This window comes from Poecilia reticulata, chromosome 22 (assembly GCF_904066995.2).
Source record: "Poecilia reticulata chromosome 22, P_reticulata-male-v2, whole genome shotgun sequence".
In the NCBI taxonomy this organism is placed as follows: Eukaryota; Metazoa; Chordata; class Actinopteri; order Cyprinodontiformes; family Poeciliidae; genus Poecilia; species Poecilia reticulata.
In genome coordinates, this window is record NC_088851.1 from 561506 (window position 1) to 579104 (window position 17599).

The 17599-nt window shown below is 41.7% G+C and overlaps 1 protein-coding gene and 1 long non-coding RNA gene across 5 annotated transcripts in view; one reads left to right on the top strand and one right to left on the bottom strand.

The window, feature by feature from the left end:
- LOC103458073 (uncharacterized) overlaps positions 1-17599 on the bottom strand; it is an 85810-nt gene that overhangs the window by 50860 nt on the left and 17351 nt on the right. For all 4 annotated transcript variants that reach the window (XR_014085759.1, XM_008398627.3, XM_008398626.3 and 1 more), the window contains exons 12-14: positions 17404-17524; positions 5317-5458; positions 5079-5231 (exon numbers count right to left, since the gene is read on the bottom strand). Coding sequence is in view for 3 of the 4 variants with exons in the window: in XM_008398627.3 (XP_008396849.1) it covers positions 5079-5231; positions 5317-5458; positions 17404-17524 (416 nt within the window). In the remaining variant the exon portion in view is untranslated. The remainder of the gene's footprint in view (positions 1-5078; positions 5232-5316; positions 5459-17403; positions 17525-17599) is intronic.
- On the top strand, positions 11867-17406 carry LOC145549961 (uncharacterized). The gene is made up of 3 exons (XR_014085763.1): positions 11867-13567; positions 13641-13749; positions 14158-17406. It is a non-coding gene; the product is annotated as an uncharacterized LOC145549961 (long non-coding RNA).

The following is a 17599-nucleotide window of genomic DNA, read 5'->3' on the forward strand; positions in this document are numbered from 1 at the left end:
TGGATAACGTGCCAGTAGCGCATGCAATAGGGTTTATACTCTTCTTATGTTGTATGTATTTTGGTGATAAGAATGGCGGGATAAAGTTGAACAGCAAAAAACAGAAGTTATTTTTACTAGCATTGGTAGCAGATGATGGTTAGTAACTAGAGTTCCGCCAACGTTTGAAGAAGGAAAGCCTTATGAAAGTTGGAAGAACGAAGTCAACATTTGGAAAGATCTGGAGAAGAAAAAGCAAACTCTTGGTGTCTTTTGCCACTGTGCAAAGCTTTTGGACACTGTGTGTTTAGATATGAAGGACAGACATGGCATTGTCAGATGTAACATTTACTTCAATAAAGTTAGCTTTAAAGAGAATATTTGGCCAAAAATAGAATGGACAGCAGAAGATATTAACCAGGAGTCAGTGTTTGCAATAGATCAACGGGAACCTAGTGGAATAGTACTCATCAGAAAAACTCCATAGCATAGCACACCACAGACCAGTACAAACCCACTGGGAAAGTATGCGCAATGATCAAAATGTGAAATGTGTGTTAAAATTACAGATGATGTGACACAGATGAGAAGGTTATTTTATATATATTAGATGAATGGGCCAATAGGTTTGGCTATCGGAGCATGGTGGGGGGTTTAAATGACACACAAAGGCAGTTAAATTAATTTAAAGAACAACTGGCTTTAGTGACATAAACCATAAAATTGACAAACACAATTATGACATAATTGTGTGTACAAAACACACAATTATGAAAATAAAATTACACACAATAAAATACAAGAAATAATAAAAATACTTGGCCAAGTGCTAGTTCTCAGTTTTAAATCTTTTGGGTGCAACAGATCTGCAACAGATTAATCAATTTCAGTTCCAATTAGGTTCAACTCAACACCGTTCACATGAGGAGAATTTTTTTACACAGCAGTTTGTTATAAAGTTCCAAATAAAAACTGGTCCGGAAGTTAAGGTCAGAAATTCCAGGATTAAACAATAAGAATTAAAAATGTCAGTCAGTGGTCTCACTCATAACCGCCAGGTCATCAATGAACACTAAAACTTCCTTTAGGTTCATATCGCCAACACACTTTTCCATCCGTCTTTGGAAGGTTGAAGGCGCATTTGTTATTCCTTGGGGCATCCTGTTAAATTCCCAGAATCCAACTGGACAAACAAATGCGTTCTTATGTTTGTCTGCTTCTTCCATTTTGACCTGGTAGTAACCTGACTTAAGGTCTAGGATGGAGAACCACTTAGAACCAGCAAGTGCAGTGAAAGCATTTTCCAGTTTAGGAAGAGCATAGGCGTCTTTAATGGTCTGTAGATTCAGCTTTCTGTAATCTACACACAGACGAACAGAACCATTCTTTTTGCGAACCACAACGATTGGGGAAGCGAATGGGGACTCAGATTCCCGGATGACTCCAGAATCTAGGAGTTCCTGTAGATGTTGTCTCACAGCATCCACATCGTTGGGGTGTATCGGACGGGCTCTTTGCTTAAAAGGTGTCTCATCACTGAGCTTGATTCTGTGTTTCACTTTATCAGTATGGCCAAAATCAAGGTCATTCTGAGAGAAAACGTTTGGCATGGTGTTTAACATTTTTGTTATTCGGTTTCTCCATTCAGTGGATAAAGGTGAGTCTCCAAAATCAAAGTTTAGCTCTCGGGAAGACTTTGCTGGAGACTGAGAACAGTCTGGTTCACTGACAGCAAACACCAAGAGGTCTTCTGAAACAGTCAAACATTTTATCTTTGATTGGACCAGTGCACATGACCTACCACAATAGTTGTTCAGTGACAATGGTTGTGAGTTTAATAACGAGGAAGTGAGAGACATGGCCGAGAACTTTAATACTGAAGTTAAGACAACACCTGCTTACAGCCCGTGGAGTAAGCATGACTGTTAAAGTTTGCCATAGTCATACTCTGACTGAGATTCCAATGAAATTCAAAGCAAGTACTGGATGTGACTGGGCTCTGATGGCAAAGAGCTCTACACAAACATGGATAAATGTTTGTATAGAAACATTTATCCATGTTTCTATACAACATGGATTTTATAGAACATACATCAGCTGTGTTCGGGCATCAGCTGCCCGAACACATCACCTGGTGTTCAGGCAGAATTCCAACCTGTCTTCTGTATTAATAGACAGAGTCCCAGCTCTAGAGGGCACCGCAAAGAGTGAATGGGTTGCCAAGCCCATTTTAGCCCTGCATACTGCAAGAAAAGCTTTTATAGAAGCAGAATGTTCAGAAAGGATATGCACAGCACTAAAGAAACAGCTGCGGCCCATAAATGAGTGATACAAAAATGGAGACAAGGTCTTTTACAAATTAGCAGACTGTCCAGAATGGAAAGTACCAGGAGTGGTCAGCGGTCAAGATGGTGCAGTATTTTTTACACAGAGGCACCAATTCAGATTTAAGAAAAGCTACTCATGAGCACAGGCAGAATCTCTGATTACCTGCGATGAGGAGAACAATTAAGGACAACATACAGTCAACATCACTGAAGAGGAAGTAGGAGACACGAATGCAGTAAATCCTGAGAATGAACCTTTGTCTGCTCCATAAAATGCAGAGGCTGAGAGACAGCACATTGGAAACATCCGTGTCAAATGTTAAAATTTGACACAGGCCAAATTTTAACATTCAGAAATGCAGAGGGTGTCTCACAAAAAGCCAAAGTGCTGGGGCGTGCCGGCAAAGCAAGAAGTATAGCTTGGAGATGCTTGAGCCTGCAGAAGTGGCTGACAACAGTCACTCAGCTGATTTATCGCAGTTGGAGGATCTTCACATCCAGGCAGGTATGGATACACACAAGGATATTTTTGTGAGTAAGGACATGTCATTTGAGGAAAATGAAATAAAAAACTGGAAACAAAACCAAGTCTTTGAAGAAACTGAGGACAATGGACAAAAGTGCGTCTCTATTTGTGCATTCTGAAAGGGGTTGAATATGGAAGGCTTACCAAAAGCAAGGCTTGATGCACAAGGATTTGCGGAGCTACAATTTTCTGATCTACAAAAGGAGTCCCCAACCTGTGCCTTAGGGTGTATTCAGACCAACCCAGAATTAGAATCCTGAATCAGTCTCTAATCCATTTGTTAAGGAATTCTAAGTTTTTGGGGAGATCTGACTGCAAATTTGAATTCCAAAACAGACTTAAAAACCTAACTCTGATCCACCTGAAAACTAGGTCTCAGAACAGTCGAAGTGAACTCTAAAACGGTAGAAAACCTGTCTGAATGCAACCTGCCTAGAGACCATTTCAAAAGCAGGAAGTTAGCAACAGTGCAGGACATTCTGGTCAATATACTCTCTGCACTGTGGATCAACACGCACAATGAACCGAGCTTCGTGCTCGGTTCAACACGTCAACAATAAACCTAACCTCAACAATTGGTAGCTATTCCAGGCTCTGAGTTGAAATAGATAAAGTGTCAAAATGATCCGATTGCTATCCGTGGTTCTGAACTCATTTGAATTTGTGTCATTTCATCATTAGTGACCATGTAGCCTAATGTTTCTGTTGTTCTCTTGGTTTGTTATACTTCATGTCTGTTTGATGGGTTTCAGAATGACAGTCGCTCTCTGTGGTGGTGAAACTTGTAAGCTTAGCTGTTGCAGGCATGTCTACATTGTAAAGTTATATTATCATGAGCTTTATTATTTAGATTTAAAGGGCCCGGTCATTAGCCCTGCACCATGGCCCGACTCTGACTTGTTCCGCTACTGCAAGTCGGCATGTATAAAAATTCTAGTGGCTTGAAAGTTTGCATAAATGTACACAAAATGTTTACCTGTCGTGAAAATGTGCAGCAACCACGCAAACTTTTTTTATGTGGACAATAAACTACAAATCACCAAAACACATGAAATGCATGTTATCTGTGGGACATTTTAAGTCCCACTATTTTAAGTCCCACTATTTTAAGTCCCGCCAGTTCCACTGAATTTTGGAGCGTCTGATTTATTCATGGAGTATAAACTGTGGAAAGACTCTTACAGTTTCTTCAAAGTTGCAAGTGGAACTATTCATGTATAGGATTTGATGAGGAGAACCACTCTGCTGCATTGCATAGGAGCATTAATGCAGAGGAGCTTTCCTAATTTACTGGGAGACAAAGGTACATTTGCTCAGGCTGTTGCCTCGCTAGATGCATACTTTACTCCTTGCAGTCATGTAGTCCTAGATCAACACACGTTCAGACAGAGAGCTCAGTGCCCTGAAGAGTCAGTGGATGCTTTCATGAATGCGTCAACAAAACTGCCGAAATCACGTGACTTGGGCACGCTGGAGAACAATATAATACAGGATCAGATAGTGGAGATAGTGTCATGAAAAAGCAAGAGCAGAGAGATTCAGCCTAGAGCAAGCCAGTGTTATAGATGTGGAATCAACACTTGTACAGCGGATGAATGTGAAGACAGCAACGTGCCTCTTTTGTCAAAAAACAGAACAGTATGCACCCATGTGTTTTAAGAAGAAAAAGAAATAACAGAGAACTGTGTTATCCTGAGATTGTTACTGTGATTGCGAGATTTGCCAGACCAGGAATGAGACGACAACATACATGGCAGCTAGAACAGCACTGGAACATGTGTTAGAAGCATAAAGGTTAACCCAAAATTCGGGCCGGGCTGTGGATTTAAATTCTGGCAAATAGTTTTTTCAGATCATGTCCCAGTACTTTAGTAATTTAGGTACTCACAGATGCTTTTTTAAAACCACCTTGTTCTAAATAAAATGAACTTGTTTTCAAAAGTTATTGTGTGGATTATGAGTACTAATTTGTTAATTACTTGGTATTGGTGAGTACCTAAACTGAAGTACTCGTACTTGGTCTGAAAAAAACTGGTATCAAGACATCCCTAATCTTAAAGCATCTTATGAGATGCTTAAATGTTTACTACTGTATTTTGTGTTTTACTTTGTTTCCTTGTAAAGCACCCTGTACATGAATAATGTAGTAAAAATGAAGTTTTCTAGGCTTGTCAGAGGTGCCAATAAGTGTCAAGAGTGTTATATTCCTGCCTTCAACAATAATACAATAGCTGGAACCAGATCACCTGTGTGAGGCATGTTGTGCAGAAGTCAGAGACTGCATCTCAGATCTATCTGTCTCTGCTCGACGACAGGGCTTTTTTTTCATCTTCAGGCTGCACCGAGAACAGTTGTTGATCCACTGAACCACATCAGGCTTCATTGTTTGCCAGTAATACCTGTCAAACATCAAACTGTGAACAATGATTGCATGATAACTACAAGTAATTTATGACATGTAGGGAAAAATAAACATGTAAAAACCTTTCGTTGAGCAGTCTGAGACACTTGTTGACATTGAGGTGGTTAAGTTCATTGTGAAAGTCCAAAAGAGCCGTTTCAACCTGCTGCCTACTCCTCAGAACCAAGCGCATCTGGTCTCCTGTCACAATGTGCAGCTTGTCATCTGTCAACAGGTCAAATCATCAGTACTGTAGCAGAGAAGTCAAAATACTGGTGTGAATTATGTGTTGCTTGTATTAATCTTGGTGGATTTTATTTGTCCAGACTGTTAAGGATGTTTTAATAATTTTAAACTTAATGCACCATGAAAGAGACCTTGTGTATGTGGACCATAGATGTCAAAATGAAGCTTACATGTGAAATTTGAACCCGAAGATCATTCCAAATGTGTACATGACCTGGCTCCTGGTACACACACATGACACAATCCACCAATCACTAATGCCAACAAGGGGTAGGAAGGGTGAGTTGGTGGGAGGTGTGGGGTGGAGAAATGGCCCTCAAGCCCTTTTTGCACTGCACAGCTGGACCCGGGCTAGCCTGACTTCAAAGCCAGCTGAGTATTTTTGTTTTGGCACTTCCAGCCCAGTCCCACAAATAAATATATGCAACTTTTTCCTGCACTGAAAAAAAAATCCACACTGTGGTCCCACAAATTGCATATAAGTAATAAAATGAAATGATTGCATATTAATTGCAAATATGCAAATATCCATTTGCAGTAGGCTGAATGTGTATTATCTAACAACTTCCTAGTCTGCATTGGTTGTACATAAGCAAATATTTAAGGATTTTGAAATTGATCTGGAGGATGAATCTGGGTTCTGTGCTCCACTAGAATTACAAGTGCCACTTCAGCCAAATATTTGAATGGCAAATATAATCAACATTTCTACGATTGAACCAATCAGAAAGTCAACAAGTCTCTGAACAAGGGGACTTGTGCATTTAGCATCGCTCTGCAAGCCGCAGTGGTAGTTCAGGAGCACCAAATGAAAGTCAAGCTCACAGACGACATTCAGATAAGAATTTGTTTCAGCTAAAGTAAAGCTGAGGTGATTCTTTTCCTCAGTTTCCTCACTGACAATTGCATACAGAAAAGGAGCTGGAACGGGACAACCAAGATCAATCTGTTCAGCATTTGATCTGAACGCTGATCAAACGCTGAAAGCTGTCGACGAGATCACCTCAACAGCTTTAGCAGGAATTTGACTGACATAACGGTGCCTGCCCACCTTCAAAGTCGGATCAGAATAGAAAATTATATAAAAGTCAGATATGTGTCCATTTGTGATTTCAACTCAGGAGGCATCCTAACCAGATGCCCGAGCCACCTCGACTGGCTTCTCTCAACTGGTAGGGGCAGCAGCTCTACTCTGAGTCCCTCCCAGATGACTGAGTTTCTAACCCTATCTCTAAGGGAGAGCCTAGACACCCATGAGAAAACTCATTTCGGCCGCTTGTATCCTTGACCTCCTTGTTTCGGTCATGACCCAAAGCTCATGACCATAGATGAGGGTAGGAACGTAGATCAAGAGCTTCGCTTTTAGACTCAGCTCTCTCTCCACCATGACACACCAGTACAGTGCCCACTTCACTGCAGATGCTGTGCTAATCCGCCTGTCAAACTCCTGCTCCATTTTTACCTCATTTGTTAACAAGATCCCAAGATATTTAAACTCCTCCACTTGGGGCAAAACATCCTCCCGACCCACAGAATGACCTCTACCCTTTTTCGGTTCAAGACCATGGCCTCAGTTTTGGAGGCGCTTATCCTCATCCCTGCCGCTTCACACTCGTCTGCAACCCGCTCCAGTGAAAGATGTAGATCATGACCTGATGAAGCCAGCAGGGCCACATTATCTGCAAAAAGCAGACATGATCCTAAGGTCACCAAAACGGATCCCTTCAAAACCTTGGTTGTGCCTGGAAATTCTGTCCATAAAAGTAATAAACAGAATCGGTGACAAAGACCAGCCTTGGTGGAGCCCGACTTAATGCGGACCAGACTCTGACACCTGTAAACTATATTCCCAGAGCACCCCCACAGGGCTCCCTGAGGAAAACAGTCGGACACCTTCTCTGAGTCCAAAAAGCACATGTAGACTAGTTGGCCGAACTCCCACAGACCCTCCAGGACCCCGCTGAGGTTGTAGAGCTGGTCCAGTGTTTCACAACTAGGACAAAAACCACACTGCTCTTCCTGAATCTGAGGTTTGACTATCCAATGGACCCTTCTCTCCACACTCTTACCAGGGAGGCTTAAGAGTGTGACCAATCTATAGTTGGAGCACACCCTCTGGCCCTCTTTTTGCCAATCCAGGGGAACTGCCCCCGATGTCCACTCAATATTGTAGAGTTGCGTTAACCAACACAACACTACAACATCCAGAGCCTTAACTCCAGGTGAATCTTGCCACCGAGGAACTCTTTAAACACCTCTGCAACCCCAGAGATTGGAGAGCCCGACCCAGACTCCCCAGTCTCCACTTCCACAATGGAAGGCATGTTGGTGGGATTTAGGAGGTCTTCCAAGTATTGTGCCCACTGGTCCACAACGTCCTAAATCGAGGTCAGCAGCAAACCACCCCTACTATGAACAGTATTGGTGCTGTACTGCTTTCCTTTCCTGACATGCCAGATAGTGGACCAGAATCACCCCGAAGCCATACACGAGTCTTTCTCCATAGCCTCTCCGAAGTCCTCCCATGCCCAAGTTTTTGCTTCAGCAACTACTCGAACCATCAGCTGCTTCTGGAGTCCCAGAGACCAAAAAGGCCTAACAGGATTCCTTCTTTGGCCTGACATCATCCCTCACCGAAGATGTCCACCAGCAGGGTCAAGGCTTGCCGCCGCGACAGGCACCAACAACAGCTCCAATAAGCCGTCTTGATATGGAAGGCGCAGAACATGGTCCACGCAGACTCAATGTCCCCTATTTCTGGAAGAATATTTTCAAAGTTGTCCCAGAGGTGGGAGTTAATAGGCATCCTCCCCCACCACTGGAGCCAACTCACCACCAGCTAGTGGTCAGTGGACAGCTCCGCACCTCCCTTCTTTAGTGTCAGGTTTCCTGACACTAAAAACACATATGGACATTCTTATGCTTGAACATGATGTTCATTATGGACAATCCATGACAAGCACAAAGGTCCAACAACAGAACACCACTCGGGTTCAGATCAGGGAGGCCGTCCCTCCCAACCACATCCCTCCAGGTCTTCCCATGTGAGCGTTGAAGGCCGCCAGCAGAACAAGGGAATCCCCAAGAGCAGGGGTCCCCAAACTTTTTCCTGTGAGGGCCACATAACTTTTTCCTTCTCTGGTGGGGGGCCGGAGTCAGTTTGTAACCAAAAAAGCTAAACAGAAAAAGACGATTGCAGGAGTGCCTAAATGTAAAAAAATATATCGTTTTCCAGAAAGCACAATTAAATAATTCTTTCTGGGTTCTTCACAGAAAAAAATCCAGGAAGGATTATAGTCTGTATTTTCCGAACTATGAGCCGCACCGGACTATAAACCACAACCCCAAAGCTTTTTTTGTTGTTTAAACCAGTAAACATACACGTATAAGCCTCAGATATCTCTGCCGCTCCAGGTTTTCCACAGCAATGCAGCAGCAGCAGAGGGGGGTGGCAGTGGCGGAGCCAGAGGGGGGGCCAGTGCCCCCCCTGTTATCTGATTGGCCCCCCCAGATGATTGACGTAACAGCACCAGGTTATTCCTGTACATTATTTGGAATCATAGTCAACCTAATATCTAAAGAAGAAAAACAATAATAAATATATGAAAAGAAAATGTCTAAAACTTTATATAAGTCCATGTGACATAAATAAATAGATTTAGATCAGGCGCGATACCAGCCTCCTTTGTCATAACAACAAGCTGATATTCTTCTCCTGGAAGTTGTGCTGCGCTGTGGTGCAACTCAAAGGCTAAAGCGCTTCATACCTGGTGGTGATGGTAAAAAAACCAATAAGTTATTTATTGATCCTCTGCAAAAAAAGAGAAAAAACCGAAGAGGGGTCGACATTGTTCATAGTTTGGAGCAGAGGTGGCGCTGGAGTTTTTTCGTTGTCCGTCAAAGATAAAAAACTATTTTATTTTCAATTTGTTGCCATCAAACAAAGCATTTAGTATTTCTCTGCTAGAACGTTTTTGAAATCAGGTAACAATTCACGAAATGACGTGATTAGAAGACGGCAGACCTCTGATCGTTTCCTGATCCCGCATCACTTCTCTCAGCGGGAGAAAAACCAGCAGAAGCGGATCAGCTGCTGGACGCTCCAAAGCCTCTGGTCCGTTAAAGCGACCAGATCAGAGATGATTCTCTGACAGATATTGTTCTTATAATGATTAATAACGAGCTCCACGATGTTCTCTGTGCCACAATGGTGGCACAGAGAACTGTCTGCGCACAGTGGACCAACTGTCTGCGCACCAAGTGGTCAGCTGCGCTTGATCACATTCAGAAACCAGTGAACTGCTCTCTGTTCTTATCAAGACGAGCTGAGGAGGGAATCTGACATAGGTTAAGTTTTTACTGGTTTTGTTTTTAAAACACCATTAACGTAAGCAGTGTAACTATATATTGTATATTTTGCGTTTGTCATCTCATGTGTGATTAATTGGAGCGTAACCGTGGAGCATTTATGCGCATTTATCGCCCAGCGCTCTGCGCTTGTTTCTGCCTAACGAATCTGCACTTTAATTTCTTTCCTCTCTCAACAGTCAGGTGCTATTCCTCTATTTAAACTACAATAAGTAGATCAACACAACTTGATCACACATTCTCTTTAGGTTTTCTCTGTGTGCTCCAAACTCATTAAATGTAAACTAATTAGAAGCCCGAACACCATCAGGCAAATAATTCTGGTCCGACCAGAACTACTTTTACCTGTCAAATGACCTGTCCAAACAGAGCTTCCTAACCAAGGTGTCCATAACTCTTCAACACGCTGTCAGCTCCCGGTCAGAAAGACGCATTTAGTTCAGTGTCCATGAGATGATATTCAGAAAGGATCTTTTATTTGATTGATTTTAGTTTCCTCTGTGATGAACTCTTTGCGTAAAATCTATAATGTCTCCATGTGCGCCAGTCAAAGGTGTTAATTATAACATGTCAAATGACAGAGGGGCTTAAAAAATAACCAAATATTCAGTTTGGTTATTTTTTTAAATAACCAAACTGAATATTTGGTTCAGTTCATATATATATATATATATATATATATATATATATATATATATATATATATATATATATGTGTGTGTGTGTGCACACACACATTTTAAATTTTGCCCCCCCCTTGGCCCCCCCAACTTTAAAAGTCTAGCTCCGCCACTGGGGGGCGGACACCCAAAATTTGAGTAATAACAGGTCAATTGAATATCACATTTATTAGGTTGAAAAAGAAAAAGTTGCCAAGATTAGATTTAACAGAACTGATTACGGTAGTTTCCGAACTGTAGCAGTTACCGTGTTGCTACTAGTATGTGTTAAATCAGTGGTCCCAACCTGTTTATTACCGCGGACCGGTCAAGACTTGGACATCTTGTTGCGCCCGGTGGGGAGAGAGGGAAGGGGGTGGTGAACAGTCAGAGAAGGCTTCTGCATGTTGGTGTTCCCACTAAATACTGATTAATATGCCCTATTTGGGTCGTCTTGGCCCTTTTATCGCAGCCTGTGGGGTTTTCCCTGACTTGGAACGAGAATACGACCTATTGAATGTGACAGGTAGCCAATCAGAAAGCGCGGTGACGTAAGAGCAGAGGGGAATCCCAAACAGCTGACATATCGCGCAACTGAGACTCCGGTGGATATCGGAAATGATATGTGGAAATGTTTATTATTAAATCTAAAGGTCATTATTATGTTTATTCAGGTAAAAATGTTAACTATGGAAAAACATTCACCTCCAAATCATAGTGCAGCAAATAGAGCGGCTGCTCCGTCGTCTTTCATCCACCGCCTTTTCTTTTTATTAGGTCTTTTATCTCTAAAATGACTCCACAAACTATCACTATTGCTTCTACATCGTCATCCGTGTTTGCTTATTCTAAATTCCCGCTATGTTGGGGGTTTTACTGGATTATCCTCTGGAATCGGTTCGTGCCGTGTGGCTGAACACGAACCAATCGAACCTGTTGGACTTTTATCAGCTCTGTGGTCACAGAGGTTTGGAGAATCGGCCGAAACTCTACTCCTCTCCTCTCGACCACAGCCCAAACGCTCTGACTCTGGTCGCTATGGTAACGTTTATATATCCCATTGAGATAAGATACAGATGTGCCACAAAAACGAACATTATGCTTTCGTGAAAATTTTAACTCACGATAATGACTAACGGAGCCCTGAGCTTGTTTCTCTGCAACCAGACGGTCCATCTGGGAGTGATGGGAGACAATGACACCAGTGGCGGCTGGCCAGTAGGGGGCGCTTGCCCCCCCCCCCCCTTTAAATTGTTTAGCTAATAAATGATTTAATTCTGAACTGCAAAATACTTAGAAATGTATTTATTCATACTGTGTGTCCAATAGACATGTTAGAATTTATTAAAATAGTAAATACATCATTCTATTTAATTGCTCACATTGTGCACACTTCCTCTGTGCAGGGCGTCGTTCTAAGGACAGTGTATGTAGGCGCATCAACTTTTGGCAAGCAGGTTGATCTGAGGCTGACTTTGAATTGGTTATTTAAGGTTTTCCACAGGGCGCAGCGCTCTGTTGAGTCATTACTGGTAGAGTGTCAGTACTGGCTCATTTTTTTAAAACATTGTGTGATTGGACAATCCTAACGCAGTTCGTTAGGTCGATTCACGTTTACGTTTGCAAAGTGGAGTCGTTTCAAAATGAGAGAAAATTCTGTTTTGTCTTAACAAAAAAATGCTTTTACAAAGCGTTCACTTGAAGAAAAAAACAGGATAAAGGAGCTTGGACCGGATCGTCCCAATTTACAAATTCAGCAGCAGGCAAGTGATCGTGGACGATCGATCCTGCACGCGGGCTTTTTCCAGCTCTTCTTATGACCAGCGGAGTTTGGTAGCTGGATGTGATGGAAGCAAAGCCTTTTACTTCTCTCCGTGTTTGCTCTTTCAAAGTTCTGGCACGGAGGCAATGTGGACAACAACTGGGGTAAGAGACTTAAAACATCTTTCAGAAAAATGCAAACGGCACGAATAGACAATGCAATGAAGCTAAGTTTTTGGGGGAAACTTATCTTTGCTCCACAGCTAGATGAAGGCTACAGGGTTGCTGTTAGAATGAAGAGTGTTAGGTTTTGTGGAGCCTTTGAGCCTTGGTGGTCATGATGAAGGTAAGAGCTCTGAAAATCCCCGGATCTTTCGTGGGTTGGTTGATTTTGTTGCTTCTCTTGATGGAGCACTAAAGGAGCACCTTGAGAATGATACTGTGTTTAAGGGAACTTCAAAAACTGCAGAATGAGCTACTGGACTGTATGTTTCTGTTCTGAAGGAGCATAAAATCAAAGAAGCACAGAGCAGTGATTTTCTTTCAATCCAGGCAGACGAGACAGTGGATGTTGCTCCGCAGTGCCAGCTTGTGCTTGTGCTACTCTACATCGATGCCAAAAACACTGTGCAGGAAAGGTTTGTTGAGTTTATCCCTCTGTAGTCGGCTACAGCTGATTCCATTGCTACAGCCCTAAAAGGACGTCTTGCAACTATTCTTCCTGAGGAACAAAAGGCTCAGATAATCTGTCAGGCATATGATGGAGCCAGCGTGATGCGAGGCGCCACTGCAGGTGTTCAGAAGAAGATACAAGATGTGTATCCAAATGCCCACTGCTATGCTCATCAGCTCAATCTAATAATGCAACAGGCTACTTCTCACATAACCAAAGTTAGAAATTTTTTTTCTAACCTTAGTGGATTTTCCAGCTTCTTTCCAGATCATCCAAGCGCACAAGCGTTCTTGATAAAGTTGTGGCCCACAGACTACCAGCATCCAGCAATGTCAGATGGAACTTTCACAGCCGTGCCATCAATACTGTGTTTGAGCACAGAGACGACCTCATCCTCTGTTTCGAAAGCATACAAGACTCTGGTGACTTTGACCCCATCACCGTCAGAGAGGCTGGAGCATTTGCCATGCTACTGGAGGATCAGGATTTTAAGTTCTTTCTGCAACTTTTCCACCACATCATGCCTCATGTGAACCTTCTCTATGCCAAACTCCAGAAGAAGATCATAGATTCAGTCTGTATCCAGGAGAGCATCCAACAGTTCCAGCAGGACATTCAAAAGATCAGGTAATTGTTTAAATAGCTGATTTTTCTTTTTCTTCTTCATTATTATAATATTGTAAGTATTTCTCTTTGGCAGAAATTCTCTCCACTCCATGGTTGGACAAAGCAGTGTAGGTAGTGGTCAGCCAGTGAAGAAGCGTCGGACACTTGGTGTAGAAGACCATGAAAGGATTGTTGCTGCAGAGGTGAGTTGTTGTGGAAAATCACTGTTACACTGGTTTATAAGTGTTATTTAATATATTAGGAAGATGTGCATTGTAGTTAGAAATACCTTTAGTTGTGTCTATGCTGTGTAGGTATGTTGATGTAATGTTTGTCAGCAAAATATTTTATTATTTAAGTTGTACTGAAGTTTATGGGGAATAAAACATTTGGTTACTGAATTTTGTATAATCTTGTCCCACAAAAATGCTGTAACACATTTCATAACACAGCCTTAAAAAATGGCAGCAAATGTTATTAAAATCAGTAAGTTTATAAATAAAATGTGTTCCTTCTTTCTATGACTTAATAGGACAAAATAACATTTCATATTTAGAATGAAAAATGTGATTATAAAATCATAATCTTCATGTTTGTCCTTCTCTCTTAAGGTCTGTGATCATACTGGGACACACCAGGGAGCGCTTTTCTTTCACAAACCACCTTGTTAGTGCCACACTCCTGCAGGGGGACAGATTTGAACAATACAACACAGCATTTCCTGAAGATGCACTGAGCAACACCTTAAAAGCCGATCCAGTGCTCAATCGAGGTGAGCTGAAGACTGAGCTTACTCTCATCTACAGCAAGGAAGGGTTCAAAGCCTGTTGTGGTGCTGTGGGCCTACTCCAGCTGTTTATGGAAAACAATCTAGAAGAAGTCTTTTCAGAAACTGTCACGCTCTTGAAGATCCTCATCACCACACCCATGACCACAGCAGAAGCTGAAAGGTGCTTTTCAACTCTGAAAAGAATCAAGACTTTTCTGAGAAACTCAAAGATTCAGGACAGGCTGAATGCATTGGCCATGTTGTCACTGGAGAAAATACTAGTCACAGAGATGACTGACTTTAACAAGAATGTAATTGAGAAATTTGCAGGGCAGAAGGAAAGGAGGGCAAAATTCATGTTCAAATAGTGCTATTTTTTAAGATTTGTTTTGTTTGTTTTTCATTTGTTTGTTTGTGTGCGCCCCCCTCAGTTTTTTTAGCACCAGCCGCCACTGAATGACACCCGAGGTGTGTTGCTTGAGCACAGCCTGCTTGGTCTCTACGTGGCAAAGCAGTTTGAAGCTTCATTGCCTCATTAGCATGTCACGCAGAGCGGGGTTGTAATGTGGGACTCACCTACCGGTCCTGGATAAATCCATTCTCCTGTCTCTTCTCTGGGCCTTTTCCCCTTTGCAAAGAAACTTTCCAAAGACATCTGATCTGTTTCTTACTCATTTTGCTGTTTGTGGGCTCAGTGTTGGCGTGCAAGTAACCAGACTTCCAATGATTCACTTCCTGCTAAAGAGCCCCCTGGTGGTTGAAGACAAATCTGCATATAAATGGCTTGTAGTCCGGAAAATACAGTATATGAAAAAAAATCTAAATGCTCTCTGGTATTGTTCAGGGGGCCGGACCAAATGTGGAGGCGGGCCGGATCCGGCCCGCGGGCCATAGTTTGGGGACCACTGCCCAAGAGGGTCCCTCTCCAATACCCCCCTCCAAGTCTCCAAAAAGGATGGGTAATCTGAACTGTTGTTTGGTGCATAAGCACAAACTACAGTCAGAACCTGTACCCCCTCTTGTAGTTGGAGGGAGGCACTATCTTGATCACCGGAGTGAACCCCACTGTACAGGCAACAAGATGGGGGGCAAGAAGTATGCCCACTCCTGCCCTGCGCCTCTGACCATGAGCAACTCCAGAGTGGAAGAGTGTTCAACCCCCTGTCAAGGAGACTGGTTCCAGAACCAGACCAGTGCGTTGAGATGAGGCCGACTATTTCCAGCTGGAACCTCTCAACCTGACACATCAACTCAGGCTCCTTCTCCACCACAGGTGAAATTCTACTCTGGCACTCACCAATGTGCCCCACCTCCAGGCCTGACCATAAGTGGGGCCCCAGTGACCCGTGACCAGGTGAGGGAACACTGTCTCCAATGATCATCTTCATCATAAGGACTCCTGCAATTTCCCATCACTCTTAGTGTCTTCCACATCTTTGTTTACCTGAGATGATTTCCTGATCTATACTTACTTAAGTAAGAAAATTATACTGTGTAGACCAGCATCCAGTTTGGAGTGTCTCAGTTCCATTTTAGATAACTATGGCAAGTTACATCTCTATCAAACCTAATAGATTAAAGACGTATCACTAAAAAAGGTGGCTGTTATTTTTTGGTTTTTGCTCTTTCCTTTTGTAACCTGTACAAAATAATCAACCCATATTTTATTTTGGCGAGTCAAACTGACTGCACACTTTAAGTTCCGGGTCAGAGGTGAACTCAGATCTCCTCCATTGCTGTTGCTGCTGTTGCTGTGGCTAGCTGCTTGTGTTGGCGTTTTTTTTAATTGCTGAAGAATATTGCTGAATCGAGCCAAATTAACGTAGCCGAAGGATTATATTGGGTGTTTTCTTGGAACCTCTCGACGGTGAGTTGTTTATTTTACGTACTTTGTTTAATTTATTTATTTTTTGTAAAAATGCTGTGGCGACACGCCCATTCACAATCGATGTATTGGTGATTAAAAAATGGTCGTATAGATTAAAAGATCATTTTCTTTTTGTTAATTTTGTAGTCGAATAGAATATATACCCTCAAAATACTGAATAAGCTCTTTGATTTTTGTAAATTCGTCCTTTTATGATAGTTTTAGTTACTTTTCATTGATTTTTGTTGACGGACTATAGAAATCTGGAATTGCTTAATTTCTTTGGAGTTGTGCAACAAAAAAAAACAATTAATTGTTCATTGAAACAATACTGAAGTCAGTTAAGTTTAATTGACTCTTATGTCAATTAAACTTAGATACAACTTGAAAGTGCACTTTAATTTGATTTGTAACTTTACTTGGATCTGTAACATCAATGTGATCTTTAACTTGACATTCATGTCAATTATTCCTGAGAAATACTTTATGGAATATAGCTATTTTTTTATTGAATGTTTAGTTATTTTGGATAACAGTTCAACCCTGTTTAAATGTGAATGCTAATTTTTGTTTTATTTATGACCTTATTTAGGTCAGGGTTTTTTTTCCACCCCCTGTTTCAACCCAGGATGGCGAGCTACCTACCGGATCACCGCAGCTTTGCGGTAGGACTTATTTGAACCAAACTACTTTATTCTTTCCGGGCCTATTGTCTTGGATCATTGACTAAAAGCAGTCGGATGATGGACTATTTATTATCCTGGATACAAGAACGGACTTAAAATAGGGAAAAACACTCTTGGGTGTATCAGGGTTTATTTTTTTGTTATTGTTTGTTGTTTTTTCCTAAAAATTATTCTTATTATTGGAAACCTTCCTAAATACATGCAATTATATACATTTGAATACAATAACTTAAACTTGACACACATGGGCTCCTCAGCTGAACCTTTCTGACTGTCTATTACCATATTTGGCCATAGTCAGGCGCCTAGCCTTAATTAGCGTTACACTTTGGTTTGTTATTTTGTTTGTATTTCCTTTTAATTCTTGTAAAGCATTTTGTATTGCCTTGTTGCTGAAAATGTGCTATATAAATAAAATTGCTCCAGCAATTTACCATAATCATCTAAAATAGTGTGCTAAATTATTTTTCCCAGTTGCAATACTCCATCTGGTGTAAAGGCTGTCACACAAAATGGATCCCAGAACTTGACTAACCTATGATAGTGTATCTTTTGCAGAATCTCCTGAAGGTGTTCTTCTCTACATAGGTTAGTCCAGGAGGGTAAATGCGTCTGCTGATGTAGAGCTCCACTGCATTGTATTTTGCAAAAAATGCCTGTTCATACAGAACATTATTATTGGAATTTTATCACATAATACAATGTGTGGCAAACGTTTCTCCACTTGGCTA